The 18,276-nt window shown below is 47.5% G+C and overlaps 1 protein-coding gene across 2 annotated transcripts in view; it reads left to right on the forward strand.

The window, feature by feature from the left end:
- Nucleotides 1-593: 593 nt before the first annotated feature.
- The window catches only part of Clpb (ClpB homolog, mitochondrial AAA ATPase chaperonin), a 138,098-nt gene continuing 120,415 nt past the window's right edge, over nt 594-18,276 (forward strand). For both annotated transcript variants that reach the window (XM_005379988.2, XM_005379989.2), the window contains exons 1-2: nt 594-1,173; nt 4,354-4,405. In XM_005379988.2, the coding sequence (XP_005380045.1) occupies nt 774-1,173; nt 4,354-4,405 (452 nt within the window). In that variant the 5' untranslated portion in view covers nt 594-773. The remainder of the gene's footprint in view (nt 1,174-4,353; nt 4,406-18,276) is intronic.

Below are 18,276 nucleotides of genomic sequence, written 5' to 3' on the forward strand. Positions count from 1 at the left end.
ACACAGGTAAAACGCGCCTGTTATCCCAGCTACTTGGCACGCTGTGGCAGAAGGATCAAGTTCGAGACCAGCCTGAATAACTTACCAAGACTTTGTTTCAAAGTAAATAAATAAAAAGGGCTGGAGATGTTGCTCAGTAGTAAAGCACTTTCCTAGCATGCATGAAGTCTTGGGTTCAGCCTCCGGTACTGCAAAAGGAGAGATAAATAAATAACATGAATAAGAGCAGGAGTCAACTTTTCAACTGAAAGGACGTCTGCGTGGGAAAATAAACGATATCCTTATTTCAGGTGCAACGGCTATCCTAAGCATTTTTTCAAAGGTGTCCCAGGCTGACATGAGAAATGAACTAAAAGAAATAAGCATAGCTTTCATAATATGCCTCTGTGGAAGATCCTTAGTTAAATTACACTGATCGTAAATTATGTCGCGTATTTTATCCAAAATAGCAAGAGGTTCTGGGATTCGCATCTTTAATTGCCACGTCCCGCCATAGTATTTTCCTTCTTGCCACGCCCCTCCACCTGAACTCCATTTCCCAACATGCTCCAGGCTAAACTAGCAGCCATTGTGACGATGTCCTTGTGACTTCTAGGAAATGTAGTTCATTTGCTCTTCAACTGCGGAAAGATCTAGGGCTGTGGACTACCACTCCCGTGAGGTAGTGCGCAGTCCCGCCCCTTTCGCGGCGTCTTCGAACGCGCCGCGGCAGCCATGTTGGTCGTGGCCAGCAGAGGGGCCGGCACAAGGGGGTTACTGAAGCAGCTGTCACAATGTTGGGATCCCTGGTGTTGAGAACAGCGCCGGCGCCGCGGCACCTCCTCCGGCTGCTCAGGGCTCCATCGATCCAGAGCTTTGGAATTGCCTCCTGCCGGAGCGTCATCACTGGGGACCGCGGGGAGCTGCAATGGCTGAGAGCGGCCGCCGGGGGGCGCCCTGGAACATCTTTGGCCTTGCTTCCCGGACGAAGGGCAGCCACCGGGGGGCGCCAGGGAGGACGCATCGAGACCCAGTGCTTGGCTGCCGCCACGTGGGGGCGCCTTCCTAGCCTCGAAGAAATAATCCCAGGACATGACAACTGGAATGGGTTCCCCAGCAGGGCTGGACTAGGCATGTGGGCCCTGGCCACGGCGCTGGTCGTTAATTGCTACAGCAAGAATCCGTCCAACAAGGGTGATTATGGGGCCAGTCTGGGTTTAAGGGGGGAAGAGGCGGGAGGAGTGACCCGACTCCGCATCTTTGAAGGAAGTGGGGATGCTTGTGAATTTAGACCTGCATAACCTTAGTCTTGGAAAAACTAGACATGCGGTTCCATGGATAGGGTGTTGCACTGAAGAGCTAACCTAGTTGTATACTCTCGCGTCGTAAGTCAGTCTGTTTGGGTTTCACCTTTTCTACTGTACAGTGAGAGTATTGGACGAAACATGTAATTACAGCATGATCCTTTTCTGTTCTGATATGCTGCCTGGTTTTTCTTTTTTCAAGAGGTCTTCAGTAAGCCGCAGGTGATTTTAATGGCGTAGAGAACTTGCCTACCTACAATGGCCTCAGGAAGACTTGGTTCCAGTGCCAGTTTGACCCCTTGCTTTTCTGGCCTCAATTTCCCCACTTTACTGCAGGCTGAGGAGTGATTTCTCAGTATTCTTACGATACTGTTGTTTGGACCCCTCTTTATAGTTCAGTGGCCTAAGTCTGTCTGTCTCCCAGAGTTTTGCTGTGTCTGGTCTCAGGCTTGAGATGATCTCGCCCTTTGAAGCAATTGGCAAAAGGAAGTTGGATCCCTGGAGACCCAGAGCAGTGCTGGCAGGAGGAGTGGCTGACCCAGACTGGCCTCTCAGCTGGGTGCAAGAAGCGGAGCTGAATCCAGAGAGTGAGCAGAGATCCAGACTTGTGTGGCCTGTGTGAGTCCAAGCACTTAGGTTCCCAGTTATTCTTAAGGACCTTGCTGAAGCGTGGTGTCCATGGATTCCGCGTGTCCCAGCCTCTGTGACTTTGGAGCTTGGACTGCCTTGACTTTTATTTATTCATTCAACAGGATGGGGCTTTGAACAGTGAATGAGGACACTGAGGATCTTGGTTTGGTTCTGTGTTTAACTCTTTTTTTTTTTTGGTTTTTCTCCGGAACCGGGAACCGAACTCACGACCTTGCGCTTGCAAGGCAGGCGCTTTGCCGCTGAGCTAAATCCCCAGCCCCCTCTGTGTTTAACTCTTGTTGTGAATTTCAACTCTCGCTGTTCCTTAGTGGTCCTATTCCCTCTCTGCAAAATGAGGGCACTGAAATAGACTCTGAGGTCTCTAATGGCATGTGCGTGCCACCATTCTGTAATTTTCAGCTGTATTTTGGATACTTTCTGTGTTCCTAGTTTCCAAGTAGGTTTTTGGGATTCCTGACTTAACACAAAGTCTGTCGAGGGGACAGCGCAGGCAGTTAGGCATGCAGGGCTGGTGAGTGCGCTGTGTGTTGTGGGAAGGTTAGAGGGCCAGCAAGGTCAGGAAAGCCTGCCTTGAGGATTGGAGACCCTGGAAGGACAAGGCAAGGGATGAAAAGGATAGTGCGGTTGTGAACCCTGTGGGAGCAGGGAGTGCATCTTTTTTTTTCCAACTTAGTAGGGACTTAGGAAATAGAGGTAAATTGTGGTCCATACGGCGCCTTGGGTCAGCCTAGTGTGTGTAAGAGCTAGCGCAGTGGTCAGTGTGGGTGGAGAGGAGAGCAGGTGGAACAGGGCTGCGTGCCAGGCAGGAGGGTTTAGAAACTTTCTTCTGTAGGCAGTGGGGAGTCACGAAAGGTTCATGAGTAGCAAATGTCCTGAGGCCATGTATGTGCATGCGTTGGGGAAAGGTGTCCCAAGTCTTGCCTAAGGTTCCTGGGGCCTCCAAGCTGGGCTTTTTTTGCAGCACGTGAATTTTGTTAAGAAGAGTAGGGCATATTTACCAAAAGAGACAGTGACCAAAGCCATGACTAGTTCTAACCCTCTGACTTCAAGCTAACCTGTGCCCTGACTTGACGCTTCAGGAGCCAGGAGGCCCCAGTTTAATCTCAGCTCATTCCTCACTCCGGGACCTTCAGCAGCCCCTGTTACCTGCAGTGCCGGGGAACGAGTCAAGCTTTCTGTGAGGAAGGGCGGTCCCTTTGCAGCTGGAGGCTGTGTGAGAATATTTGCTGAGAGAGCAGTTGGTAAAGCAGTGGAGAAGGCCTGGCCATGGGATCCAACAGGAGGCAGAGTGGAGGCACCCAGGTCTGAACAATGAACTGGTTTTCATTTGCATAAGGTGGTGTCTTATCCCTATGGTGCAGATAGGGAAACTGAGGCTTGGGAGGCTAGGTCATATAGCAAGTAAGTTCAGTGTGGTGTTGGGACTGCTGGTCCCTGGCGCCAGTGCCTTCCCTCATGTCTCACTGCGTGAGTCTTGTAGCTGGACTGAGAGCTCCCCGGGGCCAGGCTGGGGAGCAGTCAGCCCAGTGCCCAACAGTGTAGCTCAGAACCACGCTGAACACACAGGACACCGTAGTTACTTGGTATTCAGCTAACTATGAAAGAATTGTGCTCCTGCTGTTGACTTTTGAGTTTTTCCAAATCAGGCAGTTTTTCTTTGTGGCCACAAGGTGGTGCCACCAGACCAGCTGTGTGGGCCAGAAAAGCCAGAGTGCTGATTTTCTGCTAGGCCTAGTAATTCCTCTGCTGTGGGTCTCAGTGCTTGGGCCTGGGGAATTTGCAGATTTTTCAGCCATCATTTCATCTCTTCAGCATTCTTGTTAGACGGGCAGAGCAAGGACTGTTGTCTCCGCTTGATAGTCGGGGAAGTGGCGGTTGAGCAGGAAAGGGGCCGCCACAGTCACGTGGTGCATGGCGGCAGATGAGTTGGAGCCAGGCGGGTCTTGACTCCTGGTTGAAGCTGGCGCTATTCTTAGAGAGGGATGCATTGCTGCCTACCACTCTCTATCCTTTCCTTCCCTTTGAATTTGTGACCTGTGACATCAGGATGGAAAACCAGGCTAAAGAAGTAGAATCGGAGAGAGCGGGACCAGGTCAGGGAATGGTTGATAGTTAAGATAAAACATGCCCAGAGCTCTGAAGCTTATCTGTCAGGAAGTGCACAGTGGGTGTTCACACCACGGCTGAGGTGAGGCACTAGTACTTCTCCTGCATCCCTGGGTTCTGTTAGAGAAAGGATAGAAGTCAGGTTGTTAACGGTGGATACCACACGGGGAGGGGACGGTCAGCCTTCTTGTGACGTTGGTTCCCTTGTGAAAGCCCGTGTTTCTGAAGTACTTCCACCGCTTAGTGGGCCCTGCGAGCAGCCCTGAGGGATCGGTCCCGGCCAGGGATCTGACCAGTGCCCCTCTCTCTCCAGATGCAGCCCTGATGGAAGCTGCCCGCACCAACAATGTACAGGAACTGAACAGGTGAGTGCTGACCCCCAGGTCTCGCTCTCCCCCCAGGCGGGCTGAGCAGATGAGCTCTTTCCTGCTGCGGTGACTGCCTTGGAGGACTGAACTGAGAAATGTCCCCTGGGAATTCTCTGCAGGCACATCACCTGGGTTCCCTTGGCCCACGTCAGCCTTTACTTATCTCAGATAGGGAGACAGCCCCAGACACCCCTGGATCTTCAGCTGGGAAGGTTTGGAATCCTTTCTGAACCTTGTGGTTCTCCTCTGAATCTTCCTGTTGTTCTCTCTGGAAGTGGCCATGTTACTGCTTGCTGTGTGGACCCGATGTAGATGGGCACCAGGGGGAGGCTGAGAGACACAAGAGGGTGCTGGGAGAGAGTCTGTCGGTGCCCTGGGGCTGGAGAGGCCTGTCTGCAGGCTGGGCACCCACGCTGGGCCCCCTGGCGGGGACAGACTATTTTACAGCCTCATAGGCTCAACTGGTTCCACAGACCACTGTGGTAGGATTTCAGGCTTTTTCTTAAGCAGGGGCAGGACTGAGCCTGGTGCCAGGGAGAGTCTGGCCAGGATGGATGCTGAGACCAGACCAGCATAGAGTATCAGCCAAGCGCTTTTGATTAGAGAAATTTTAGACCTCTCTCTGGGCCTCCCTTGGCCCCTTCACTAGACCTAGGTGGCTATAAAACAGCCCCATCCCCCATCACACCCACATTTTAGACAGGAAGTCTGGTGTTTGGGGTACCACGAATCCTTAGGGCTCTTCCCCACTCCAGCTGCCTAAACATGCAGGAAAGTGGCAGCCACAGCCCTACCAAGACTTACTGCTTTGATTCCCTTTCATTTTATCTGCAGCATTATTATTGATTCTCAAGGGTGCTTTTGAGTATTAATGTTCGAGGCTTAGTTTTTAATAAACCACTTTTGGAAGTATGGGCTGGGAGTTGTTTTGTAGCCAAATAAATATGATGGAGCAATAGTTTAATAAACATGCAATGATGCATCTTAAAAAACCAAGCACAGATGTCATCTCATTGTTATAAGAGCCATTCATAACTGCAGGCTGTGTGTGGCATCTTCATTGCCCCAGAAACAGATGAGCCTCTCCTCGTTCTGTGTATTACTGAGAGCGACGGGGCAGGAACTGGGCCTTGCTGACCCTGAGCTCACCTGTTGCTGCCTGCTAGGCTGTTAGCACAGCGTAGGCAATGTGTTTACAGAGCAGCACCTTTCCATCCTTAGGGGAGGCTGACTCTGCCCTAGGTCATTGAGTCCCCACGTGTTATTTTAATACACATTTTTCTAATGGTAACTAAACACTTGCCCAAAGAATAGAGAAGTATATATGTGACCCAAGAAAATCATAGTGATCCCTCATTCTCGCTGGCGTGGATGGTGTCTGTGGCCACTTTCTGTGTGTGACTTGAGTCTCCAGGCTGCTTTTCTCCTCCCTCCTCTGCCTTGGTCATTATGGCTCCCTTACTCCATCCAAGAAAAGGGATCCTTCACGGAATCCAAGATGAGCGAAGCGCAGTGTCTTCCCTCAGCCCCATCTCGTGCAGAGCCACAGCACAAGGACACACTGAGCACAGGGGGGATGGCGAGGCCGGCTGGCTGGGGAGCGAGCTGATGCTGCTGAGGCAGAACCTGTGCAGGGTGTGGGGAAGGAGGGGCGGTGACCCTAGAGGAACTGGGGTGTGCATGGCCCGGCAGGGTGAGGGCTGCGGACTCCTAAGCAGTGGGGAGAGGTGGGAGGTTTATGAGCAGGGGAATGACGTGGTTAGGGCTGCCTGTCAGAGGAGCGCAGGATGAACTGAATGGGGAAAAGGCACATCCATTGACTTTCAGTAAGACAGATTCAAGGTGAGGAAGGCCTGACTTGGGTGTCCTTCCCTCCTTCCCACCCGAGGCAGTTGTTGCCTGTGAGTGAATGGGGCTCTGCTGGGCAATGAGACGGTGTGGTATGTGGGACGGTAGAGAATGACCCCAGGCTCAGGTTGCAAGGAAACAGATCTGTACCCCACCAGTCCCAGTCCTTCCTGCTTACAGAGCCAGGCCTGCGGGCAGGGGGCGGGGAGACTGTGCTCCCCAGAAGGAGAGTCTGGAGTTTTATCAGCCCAAGTGTCTGTGCACGTACGTGTACTTTGTGCTGCTCTTTATTTCTTCCTGTGCGTGTCCTGGCTCTCAGCTCTGCCCATTAGACCAGCCTATAGCAGACTAGAATCCCATTGTCAATTAAAAAAATATTGCACAGTTTACAAAGGGTTTTCTGGTCGGTGATACTCATTTCTGGAACAAAACTCAAACGTGCTGAATAATACTGTGCTTGTGGCTCTGTGTTGTGCGTGGCGCTGCTTTGAGCTCACCCCAACACCTGTCTCCTGCCCTGGGCCTCAAGGGAACTCTGAATAGGGAAAGATGGGAGCCTGAGGCTCTTCTGGGGAATTGCTCCGTCTTGTGTCTAGGACATCCTCAGTCCACAGAGGCAGAGCCGTGGATGCAGACCCTCCACACAGGCTACCTCTATGCTTCGCGCTCATCGCCCTCTGCCTGCTAGGCTCTGCGCAGGTGCCGCCTCTCTATAAAACCTTCCTTGATCCCTCCCTGCTGGGTGTGATCTCCCCCTCCCTTCTAGTCTGGCAGGGTATGAGGGTCCTCTAGGAAGGGCCGTGCCAGCCCTGCAGGAGGAAAGAGATCTTCTGGAAGAGAAGTTGGAGGTGAGCTTGGAGAAGAAGGGCTCAAATGTCAGGACTGAGGAGGCAGCCAGGCCCACAGGGAAACCCAGGATGGTCACATGCTGAAACAATCCGGAATGAATCTGGCGTGCCCATGGAGTGTGAGACCATCAAGCCAGCGGCTTGGACATCAGTCCTGATGTGGGCACTGTGGGCTGGCTTTCTGTGGACCTGGCTGAGTGTGTGGGGGCAGGTTGCCTGACTGAAAGGGCAGGGTCTGTCACTCCCCACACTCTACATTTCACCTTGAATGACCAGACTGTGTGCCTCTCCAGGGTCTTGCGCCCTCTCTTACTTCATTCCCCAGCTCAGTGGGACATGCTTGCTCTACCGACTTCAGCATGCCTCAAGTGGGCAGTCCGGAGTCTTAGTTCCATATTTCGCCTGGCTGCATCACAGAGGCCTGGGTCTCTCTGTGCTTCTTTCCTCCCTCCCTATGTGGTCATTTCCTCCCTTCTGAGACACTTAACCCTTCAGAGCTCATCCAGCCCTGGCTCTTCAGAAGTGGAAGCCTGGCCTGTGTCCTGCCTGTTGGCAGCATGAGGAGGTGGCCCCGCTCCTCAGCTCAGCCCACGCTGGCGCCTCAGGAACCACTCACCTGAGACGGAGGGCACAGGGTGACTGAGCACATCTGTCCCTGTTCAGGCTGAGGCAGGTGAGGCCGAGCAGGATGGGAAAAGTGAGGCCTCCTGTTCTCCCGTGGAGATCACATTTCCTTCACATCAGACCTGTGAAAGATGACACTTCTGCCCATCTTCCCCTCCCCGCAGGGAGCTGGGCCTCTGCTAAGTGTCCAGCTCAGTCATTCATCAACCCAAACAGTCTTTAATGAAGGAAACCTAGTGGTATCAGTCTCAGACCTCTGCTGTCTGCCCTTTCTCTCCAGGATTCGTTTACTTGTCAAACATTCTCTGAGCACCCACCATGTGCCGCGTCTTCTCCTTGGCATGTAGGACACCTGAGCGGGCATGATCCTTGCCCTGGATGACGGTCTGGGTAGTCTGTGGCAACACTATGATGGATGTTGGAGACAGGGGGGTGCTGTAGGAGCCCAAAAGATGCCCCTACCCAGCCAGGAGGATCAGGAAAATGATCCCTAGAATCCCCAAGGAAATAGCACCGATCAGAGGCTTAAAATATAGGCAGGGCTCAACAATAGGGCAGGAAGACATTCTAGGCAAAAGGAATGTATGAGTGATAGCACCAGGGCAAGGAGCAGCCCAGAAGGTGTGAGAGGAGGGAAATCATATGTTGTTTGTGTCTCTGGGTGAGAATCTGAGGCCAGAGGGCCTGGAGATGGATAAGGAGCTTGTCTTAGAGAGTACTGATCAACTGTCCTTCAGTTGCCCAAATTTCCAGCCTGTTCTCCGTGCCTGGCCCTGAGGTGAATTTGGGGGAGGAGCACAGCAACATAGTGCGCAAGAAGAACCAGTTCTGCCCTAGAGGAGCTCATGGCTCCTTTGGCCAGGAAGGAGGGCATGAGTCAAAAATTGAGACCCGGTCTAATTTGTCCTAGTAATATGGATTTGATGGTACTTACAACTCATGAAGTGTGGAGTTATTGTTACTAATTATTCATTCACCCAGTGTTAATGAGTGCTCATTAAGAGCTAGGCAGTGGCTGAGTACTTAAGATACAGGAGTGAACAAGACTGGCATAGTCCCTGCCCTTTGGTATTTATGGTCTAAGTGGGAGCCAGATGAGTATTTATGGAAGTATAATTATGTACTTTGGAAGTGCAGTCCGTCTTTTCAGCAGATGGTGCTGGGAGAAGTGCGTAGTCACATCAAAAGACCACACTTGGACCCTTACCTAACACCATATAGAAAAATTAACCCAAAATGGCTCATGGACCTAAATGTAAGTACTGACACAATAAAACTCGTAGAAGAAAACGTAGAAGTAGAACTTTGTTAGTTGGGGTTGGGCAATGCCTTCTGAGATACGGCACCAAAAGCACACAGCACCAAAAGAGAATATTGTGCAAATCATGTATCTGATAAGGGACTTTTATCCAAAATATATAAACAACTGTTACATACTCTACAGTTCTACAGTAGAAAAGGTGATCTAACTATAAAATGGACAAAGGGTCTGAGTAGACATTTCTCCAAGGAGGATGTGCAAATGACCAGTAAGCCCTTAACAAGATGCTCAACATCATTATTCAGGAAACTGCAGATCAAAACTACAGTGAAATACAGCTCCAAATTCATTGGGACGGTGAAGAGACAGAGACGAGCAAGTCTCGGTGAGGATATGGAGCAATAGGAAGCCTCAGACCTTGCTGGAGAGGGTGTAAAACAATGTCACCACTTTTGAAAACAGCTTGGCAGTTCTTCACCTGTTAAAATAGAGTTACCTTGTTACTCAGCAAGTCCACTCCAGGTGTATATCCAGAGAAATAAAAACATGTACATAATTGTTCATAGCAGTATTAATCAGAATAGCCAGAAAGCAGAAACAACTGCATGTTAGTCTGTTAAGTGATGGACAAATACAAATATGATTACACCATCCATTAGAATATCATTTCACCATTGCAAGGAAGGAAGTCTTGATATGCTACAATATGGGTGAACTTAAATCTAAATGAAAGAAGCCAGTCACAAAAGTCCAGTTTTAAGTCTGAGCTACTATAACAGAATGCCATAGGTTGGGTGGCTTATTGTGTTAGCCAGCTTTGCATCACTGTGACAATACCTGAGACAGTCAACATAAAGGAGGAAATGTTTGTTTCGGCTCATAGTTGCAGAGGTTTCCGTCCCTTGTCACCTGGCTCCTTTGGGCCTGAGTGTGGGAGAGCCTCGTGGCAGGAGTGTGTGGCAGAAGAGACTGCTAATCCCATGGCAGCCAGGAAGCAGAGAAAGAAGTGTAGTCCCCAGGGCCATGCCTCCCCGACCCACTCCCTTAAAGTAGGCCACGCCTCCTACATTTCCCATGTCCTCCCTTTTTTTTTCTTTCTTTTTTTTTTTTGGTATTGGGAATCAAACTCAGGACCTTGCAGTTGCCAGGCAGGTGTTTGTGCCACTGAGCTACATCCTCGGCCCCTTTGCCCTCCTGATAATGTTAGCAGATGATGGTATGGTCACTTTGCAAAGCTCAGCTCTGAACAAATGAACCTTTTATGGGACATTTAGATCCAAATGCGTAACACATAAATACTAGAAATGTATTTCTCGCAGTGTTGGAGGCTGGAAAGTCTTGGATCAAAGCCCTAGTAGATATGTAGTGAAGTCCTGGTTCACAAATGGCCATTTCTGTGCCTTCACATGGCAGAGTGCCAGTATGAAGGAGCCCTCGAAAGTTTCTTTTATAAAGTTACTAATCCTATTCATGAATGCTCCACCCTCATGACCTAATAATCACTCCCACCTCCAGATACCACATTGGGAGTTAGGTTTCAGCATGAACTGGGGGAGTTGCACAAGTATTCCAGCTATAATGGACATGTATTATGTGGCCCTCAATGTGCGAAGTCCAGAATAGATAAATCTACGGGAAGCAAAGTGATTGCTGGGGCTTGGGCGCAGGAGGAGAGGAGAGAGGGATGAGGAGTGATTGCTAATGGGTCCAGGGCTACTTTCTGGCATGATGAAAATCTTCTGGAGTTAGACTGTAGTTGTAGTTGCAAAACGCTGAATATACTAAAAACTATTGAACTGTACACTTTGTAAGTTATATCTCAAAACTTTTTTCTCTTAAAACATTTTTCTAAAAAGTAGAGTTCAGGACATTGGGGAATCTAACCTAGAGTGTGACAGGGCGGAGGCACAGGTATTTATCGGTGAGGGAAAGCCTCTGAGTAAATGAGATGGAAGTGAATTCTGAAGAATGAGAGATGGGAAGGTGGAAGGAAGTTCAGTTAGCGGGAACTGTGGGTGGAAAGCCCTAGCAAGAGCAGATGTGGGGAGATGAAGCGGAGAGGAGGTCCGAATGGTCCTGCCGGCGCTGGAGAGCAAAGCGGAGAGGTGGTAGGAAACAAAGCTGGAGAGTTAAGCAAGGACCGTACCACATTAGCAATTTTTATTAACATATTAACAACTTTTGTTTTTTTCTAAGAGTAGCAGGCAGCTATTGAGCAATTTTAAGCCAGTGTGCATGAAAAAGAGACTTTAATAGACATGATTAATAATTTTATTTTCAATATGAGGGAACTGAACCTAGGACCTGCATATTGATCCACATCCCCAGCACCCTTTTTACTTTTATTATTTATTTACCTTATTTTTAAATTTTATTTATTTATTGGTGAGCGTCTCTGGGTGGGCACAAACTTTTTTATTTTGAGACAAGTCTTGCTGTGTCATTAAGTTGCTCAGGCCAAGCTCTAACTTGCAGTCCTTCTGCCTCAGCCTCCCAGGTTGGCCTTGAACTCTGTGTGGTCTTGGCTGGCCTCAAACTTGTGATCCTCTTGCCATAGCCTCCCAAGGGCTGGTATTTGTGGAGATACGCCATAGCGCCTGGCTAGATTATAGTTTTAAAAGATCATTCTGGTTGCTTAGTGGAGGACACATTGGTTGTGAGCTATGGTTGGTACTGGAAGACTGGCTAAAAAGCATCCAGAGGGATGATGTGACTTGCACCAAGATGTTTGTGTCTGAGATGAAGGAAATCATCTGGACAGCATTTGGAGAGGATTAGATCAGTATCCATGCCCGGTACCGTGCCTGGTACACAATAAATATTCAATAAGCAAATTTTGGATGCGTGCATAGGATTAGATTAGTTAATGAGGGAGGACAAGTGTTAGTGAATTTTAATTCTTTGACTTGGTCATCTGTTTAGATGATATTGCCAGCAGGATCCTGGAAAGAAGACTGAGTTGGTAGTGAAAGAATGAGTTCAGTTTTCAGTGTGTTGAACTGAACATTCTAGTGAGATGTTAAAGTGGAAAAGTCAGCGAGGCAATTGAATGTATGGGTCTTTTTGACTCTTCCCACTGTATATACCGTGGTGCCTCTCAAAAATAAATCTCGATTATCGGTAAGGACATCATTTTGGTGTCCTATTTTGATTTCTGGTTTGAAAGTTTTAGTAAATGAAGGTCTTCGTGCCAGCCCAAACTAGTTTACTAGATGGCTGTGGAAAAAAGAAATCTGATTTGTTCTTCAGGAAGGAAGATAGGGTTGGGCTCTGTTAAGGGGTAAACACATTTATTCTAACACTGCATGAATCATTTGGTTTGCTTCTTGTCCCTGGATGCCCCAGCTTGAGGCACTTGCTGTCCATGTGCCAGGATTGAGGTGTCCAGAATATGTTTAGCTACAGCATAGGTAAATGTTCTACACATTGATCCAGGAATTTTATCTAATTAACAAAAGCCCTGGCTGGTAAATACATTTGGCTGTCTCCGGGCCCCAGAGAGCCTGTCTGATATCGATTGTTGTATCATTTTGGCAGGATGGGAAGATATTAATAATGGAATCAGAACAACCAAAACATCCAGCTCTCTTAATTAGTAAATATGTAAATAGCCCTGTGGCTTGCATTGAATTGAAACAAAACCCTTGTCTTAGACCGGAGGTCAAGGCCTAACAAACATTACTTCCTGTAATTTTGATGCTTATAGTTAGAGTTCCTTAGATTATTAGTTTTCTTAATGCTAAGGTATAACCCATACAGGTTTTGAGTGGTAGAATGTTGGGAGACAGCATAATATTACAAAAATATAAGAGTTTCAAAAACTAAAAGACCTGGGTTCCACTTTCATCATAGTTACAAACTGGCTGTGTGACTATTGTCATTGAATCTTTTTTTATAAGTCCTAGTTTCCAAATCTTGTTGATAAATGTTTCCAGTGAAAACTTTTAAATACGGTCCCCAGTGTTAAGCTCTACAGAGAAAGCTGAGGCCCTCTGGAAGAGTTCAGATCACACACTGAAACCCCAGTCCCACTCAGGCAGACCTTCACCCCACAGCAATTGCGCAGCGCACCCACAGCCTGACTTGCTGAGTCTTTGCTTGCTCCCTGGGGATGGAACGCGAATGGGGAAGACTGGATTAGCAGCTTTACCTGCACTTTGTAGGTAGGTGAGTTGTGGAGCAGCGGCCTAACAGAGTTCGGTGTTTGGCTGAGCCCAGGAGCAAAGGACAACCAGGGCCTACAGCTGCGGGTGTGGGGAACAGGACGTCACTGTGAAGGAGTCCAGCCCTCGCCTCCAGTGTTGGCTGCCTGCTTCTGGCTGTGTGGTCTTAGGTGAGTCTCAGCTTCCTCAGAGGCTTTCACTATAAAGTATCTTTGATGCTACCTGTCTGACCGCCCTCCTAGGATCTCTTAAGAGTTCTAGGAATGTGAACCTTGTCTGGAAAATTACCTGGGCTTTGGGTCAATGCTGTCATGTCCAAAGAGCTGTGGGTTTCCATAGTACCTGACCTGCCTCCATGAGGGCACTTACCATCCTCTCTTAGGACGAGTTACCTGTTTCCTTGTCTCTCACAAGGACAGTTTGGGAAGGGAGTTTGGGAAGCCGCTGTACCATTGCCATGTTGTTCAGCACTGCCTGTAAGTAGTTAACAATGACTTATTGAATACCTTGTTGTAAGTGTTTTATAAATGGGAAAGCATTAAGCAGATTTTACTAGTTATCACAGTTATAATAAGTCTATAAAGGACTGACTTCCCTTTGAAAAATTAACAAGTAAAAGTTAAGTAGTTCAGTTGTTAATTCATGCAACTAGTATCATCTGCCATGTGGGGTATTGTGCCGGGTGGTCAGGCCTTGCCTTGTGGAACTTAAAGCCTAGTCAGACATTAATTCAGCAGATATGAAGTTGCAGCCATGACAGATGCTGCAGAGGAGCAACACAGAAGCCAGGGCCTGGAATGGGGAGATTGCCTCTCTGCCCTCCCTCCCGGGAGCGTGTGCTTGTGCTGTGCTCCAAAGTGAAGGATGAAGCAGCTCTTCCTGTGTGAAGAAGGGTGGGAGAGCTTTCCTGGCAGAGGGACATTGCATTTACTAAAATCCTATGGGAAGAGGAAGCATGATAAGTGTGAGAGACTGAAAAGGCTGGCGGCACTGTGGCCAGGGGAAGGGGCCAGGAGCCGGAAACAGGCTGGGCAGGGCATCAAAGGCCACATGGAGGAGCTTTGTCTTTATTCCAGTAGCAGTGGCGGCTGAGGGAGGTGTGCACAGTGATAGGATCAGCAACATTAGGAACCAAGCTGAGTACCTGCCTGCTTGTGCGGGCCAGCATACTCTTGGCATGGCCCTGCACCTTAAGGCAGTGCAGCCACTAAGCTATAATTCCCCAGGACCCAGCAGCAGGGCGGCTGTCCAGCTCTTTCTGCTTCCCACCATTGCTGTAGCCCAAGAGCTGCTGTGTCTCTGAGATCCCAGCTCAGTCACAGCTGTAACACAAATCCTATCCACAAGGCTGAAGCCAGTCGGATATTTTCCCAAGGAATTCTCCTGTACACCAAGGCAAAGAGAACTCCCAAGAGTACTAAAAATAGACAAGCTAATGTGTTACTGGACTTACAGTGTTCACTTTAGTTGGTCGCGTCTTGGTTCCTGTTTTGTCTTTTTCCTATTTAAAAAAAAAAGCTTCTCAGAAAATCTCCCTTCTGAATTAGGAGGCCCTTCTACATCCTGCTTTCTTCTCTCTCCTCCCTTCTGAGTAAGGCTGCTAGGCTCAGAGTCCTCCTAACACAGTACAAGGTCCTGTACCTGACCTCTCTAGTCTTAGATTCTTCACCTGCAAGTGGGGGTGATGATCGACCAGTCTCACACCCTTGTTGTAAGGGTCAAATGAGCAGATGTATGCAGACCTCTTAGTACCGTGCCTGGCACATAGCAGGTACTCAGTACGCAGTAAGTATCATTATTGTTTTTTATTACACAAGATTTCTCCCCTAATTAGTAAAATTAATGAGGATAATGGACAGAGTGTTCTGTATATTACGTTTTCACCACCTACATTTTGAAGCTTTTAGTGTGAGCATTCAGAGCCATGCCCCTAGCCTGACAAACACAGGTAAACAAATACTAAGGTATATTAAGATGGGCAAAAAGACACATAGCCTAACATCCTTAGTTTTACCACTTCTTTTAGGACCTATATATATTCAGAATTTAGTGTTTATAGTATATTGTTTAACAATTTCTTGTATATATTGTGTATATGTATACAACAAAACAATATTTTAATTGAAATATTTTAATAATATTGTTAACACTACTAATGTTTAATAACGTTGTTAATATTGCTACTACTGATGTTTATTGAATGCCTTTTTTGTGTTAGGCACTGCCCGAAGCTTTAATCACTACATCCTTTCAACAGCCTTGCAAATGCCATAGACCCCTTCACACATGATGAAAGAGAAGTTCAGATTGCTTCAGTGATTTACCCAAAGTTGCCCACCTAGAGAGCAGCCACCACTTCATCTTACTAGCAAGGGGGCAGGGAGGCAGGAGAGAGATCCGCCCGTCCCACTTTTCTTTGTAGGCATTTTGTAGCTGGTCCGGAGCGAGGGTGCCTGGCTTACTGAGAATCCACAAGGTCTCTGAACATCTCTGAACATAAGTCAAGTCCAAACTCCATATGTGTTCTGCTTCTCATCTACTTGCCCCCAACTTCCACCAGCCAAGCCTGGCCTTTCCCTCCCAGGAGGTGCCCCCATGCTGGTCACACTTGCCCTCTCCCTGTCCCACGTGTAGACTGTCTGTGAGCCACTGCAGCGCTTCTAGTCCACCTTGTTTAGATCCTGTGTGTCATTGCCCACCTCCAGCTCTTCCTCCTCCAGAAAGCTCACCCTGACTTGTAGTAGTAGCTGGTGTTTATTAACTACTTGCTATGTGTATTATCTTTATTTTGTGCCACAGTGTTGCTGAGTAGATTGTGTTATGTCCACTTTTCTGATGAGAATACTTTAATGCCCAGGCAGATTGAGGGCCTACCTGAGGTCTCACAGTCAGTCAGTGATAGAGCCTTGATTTAAGCCAAGGCCCACAAAAGTCTACAATATGTACTTCTCTTGTTGTAGTTCACTGTGTTTGTCTTTCTTAATCAGAATTCTCGTGGGTCTTGCAGACCAAGCCATATCGTATAATGCTTAGTGAGTCACCTCCTTGCCTTTCTGTCTAGATGCTTCATGCATGTTTCTCCTTACCTAGGCTGTGAGCCCTGTCATGGCGAGGTGGTGACACCTGCCCCTCCTACCTCCACCATAGCGATTACATGTGGTTGGCTAGGCACTGAGAAAGTACACAGTACAGATAGTCTCGCCAGTTGATTGATTCGTTGATTGAAACCCTGTTTATTCTCCACACTCTGCCCAACAGGAGAGCAGAGCCCAAGGCAGCAGCTGGGCAGGCTAGCTGGGCAGCGTGACTGGTCTCCAGGAGCCTCCATTCATGTGGATGGGAGGCCTAGGAAGGCTGCATAAGAATCCTCTCTCAGACTGGGCTGAGGCTTCCATCTCAATGCCCTTTTGTTTTGGGGGATAGCACCGCGGCCTCCTGGGAAGTTTGTATGTTTGACCAGTCTTTGCAGATGGACAGAGAACAGGGGCAGGATGTGAAACACAAATAATTGGGGGAGGCCCCTGGAATTCCCAGGGGATCAGAATCCAGCAGATGGGGCATGATCCTTCCTAGGATAGATCTGGGTTCAGTCACAGCACCTACCTGGGTCAGATAGGATCCCAGGCATTTTTGTCTCCAGATCACTTCCTTGCCAGGATTCCTGACCTATTCTGGCTTCTTTGATGATCAGCATACAGCCTTCTTAGGCACTTCTAGGTCTAAGGTACACTTTGCCTCCTGAAGAACAGATTCTGATTGAACAATCATTCATTCTTTCTTCTTTTAAAATATAATTATATCACAGAAAACTCACTGTTTTAAACTATACAGTTCGGTAGATTTTAATACATTTGTAAGACTGTGAAACCAGCATCACAATCTTAATTGTAGAACATTTCATCACCCCCTTTAATAAAAAAGCCCTGATGTCACTAGGAGTTGTGTCTCACCCCTACTCCCAGCCTCTGGCATCCACTAATCTTTCTGTCTCTATGGGTTTATGTCTTCTGGACATTTTGCAGTAATGGAATCATATGATACATGACTTTTGTATCTGACTTCATTCACTGAAGAATAACATTTCCAAGATTCATCCATGTTATCCGTACTTCTTTCCTTTTTGAGGCTGTATAATATTCCTTGTATAGATACGCCATAGTTGATTTATCCATTTGAAAGGTGATGGAAATTTGTTTTTATCTATTATGAGTAATACTACTATGAACATTTGTGTACAGTTTTTATGTGAATGTATAATTTCATATCTCTTGGGTACATACTTAGGAGTGGGGTTGCTGAATCATACGGTAACTCTGTGGTAAACACTGTAAGGAACTGCCAAACTGTTTTCCAAACCAGCTACATTTTACATTCTCAAGCAGTGTACAAGGATTCCAGTTTCTCCACATCCTTTCCAACCCTTGTTACTATCTGTGTTTTTTATTATAACTATGCATAAAATGGTATCTCGTGGTTTGATTTGCATTTTCCTGGTGACTAATAATGTGGACCATCTTTTTATATGCTTATTGGCCATTTGTATATATTTTTTGTCATTTATTCATTCTTATAGCCTATTATGAGCAGTCTGCCTCACCAGGCTTTCAGGAGGAAAATAATGACATACCATAAATCTCTTCCTTTTAAAGAACTTGGATTCTGATGAAAGAATTATATTTACTACATTTACTAAAAAATTAGAGCTTCATCCACATGGTGATCTTTAGTCTGATCCTGGCAGTAGATAGTATTTGGACCTAAGGAACTTTAGAAAACTTTTCTGGATAGTGGACTAGTGTAAGCAAAAGCATGTTGTAATTAATAGAAAATGATTTGATCTTGTAATGAATTGTGAAACAATATGTGTGAAGCTTAGAACTTGACACACGGCGGGCTGTCATTATATGTTCACTCCCTCTGTAACTCCCTACTTTGGTCCCAGCTATGTCCTGTATGACTACCAGGCTTCCAGTTTGCTGTTCCAGACCTTTCATTATTAGAAGATAGTGCTCCAGACTACCTAAGTCCTGTTCTCCTCCTAGTGGTTTCAAGTCTCCTCATCTCAGTCATTTTCCAGTGAAAGGGCCGCAGAGTTTTGGTGCCCTCTCTGAATTCCTGTGGGGC

This window comes from Chinchilla lanigera, unplaced genomic scaffold (genome assembly GCF_000276665.1).
Source record: "Chinchilla lanigera isolate Chin_1 unplaced genomic scaffold, ChiLan1.0 scaffold00013, whole genome shotgun sequence".
Lineage (NCBI taxonomy): Eukaryota > Metazoa > Chordata > Mammalia > Rodentia > Chinchillidae > Chinchilla > Chinchilla lanigera.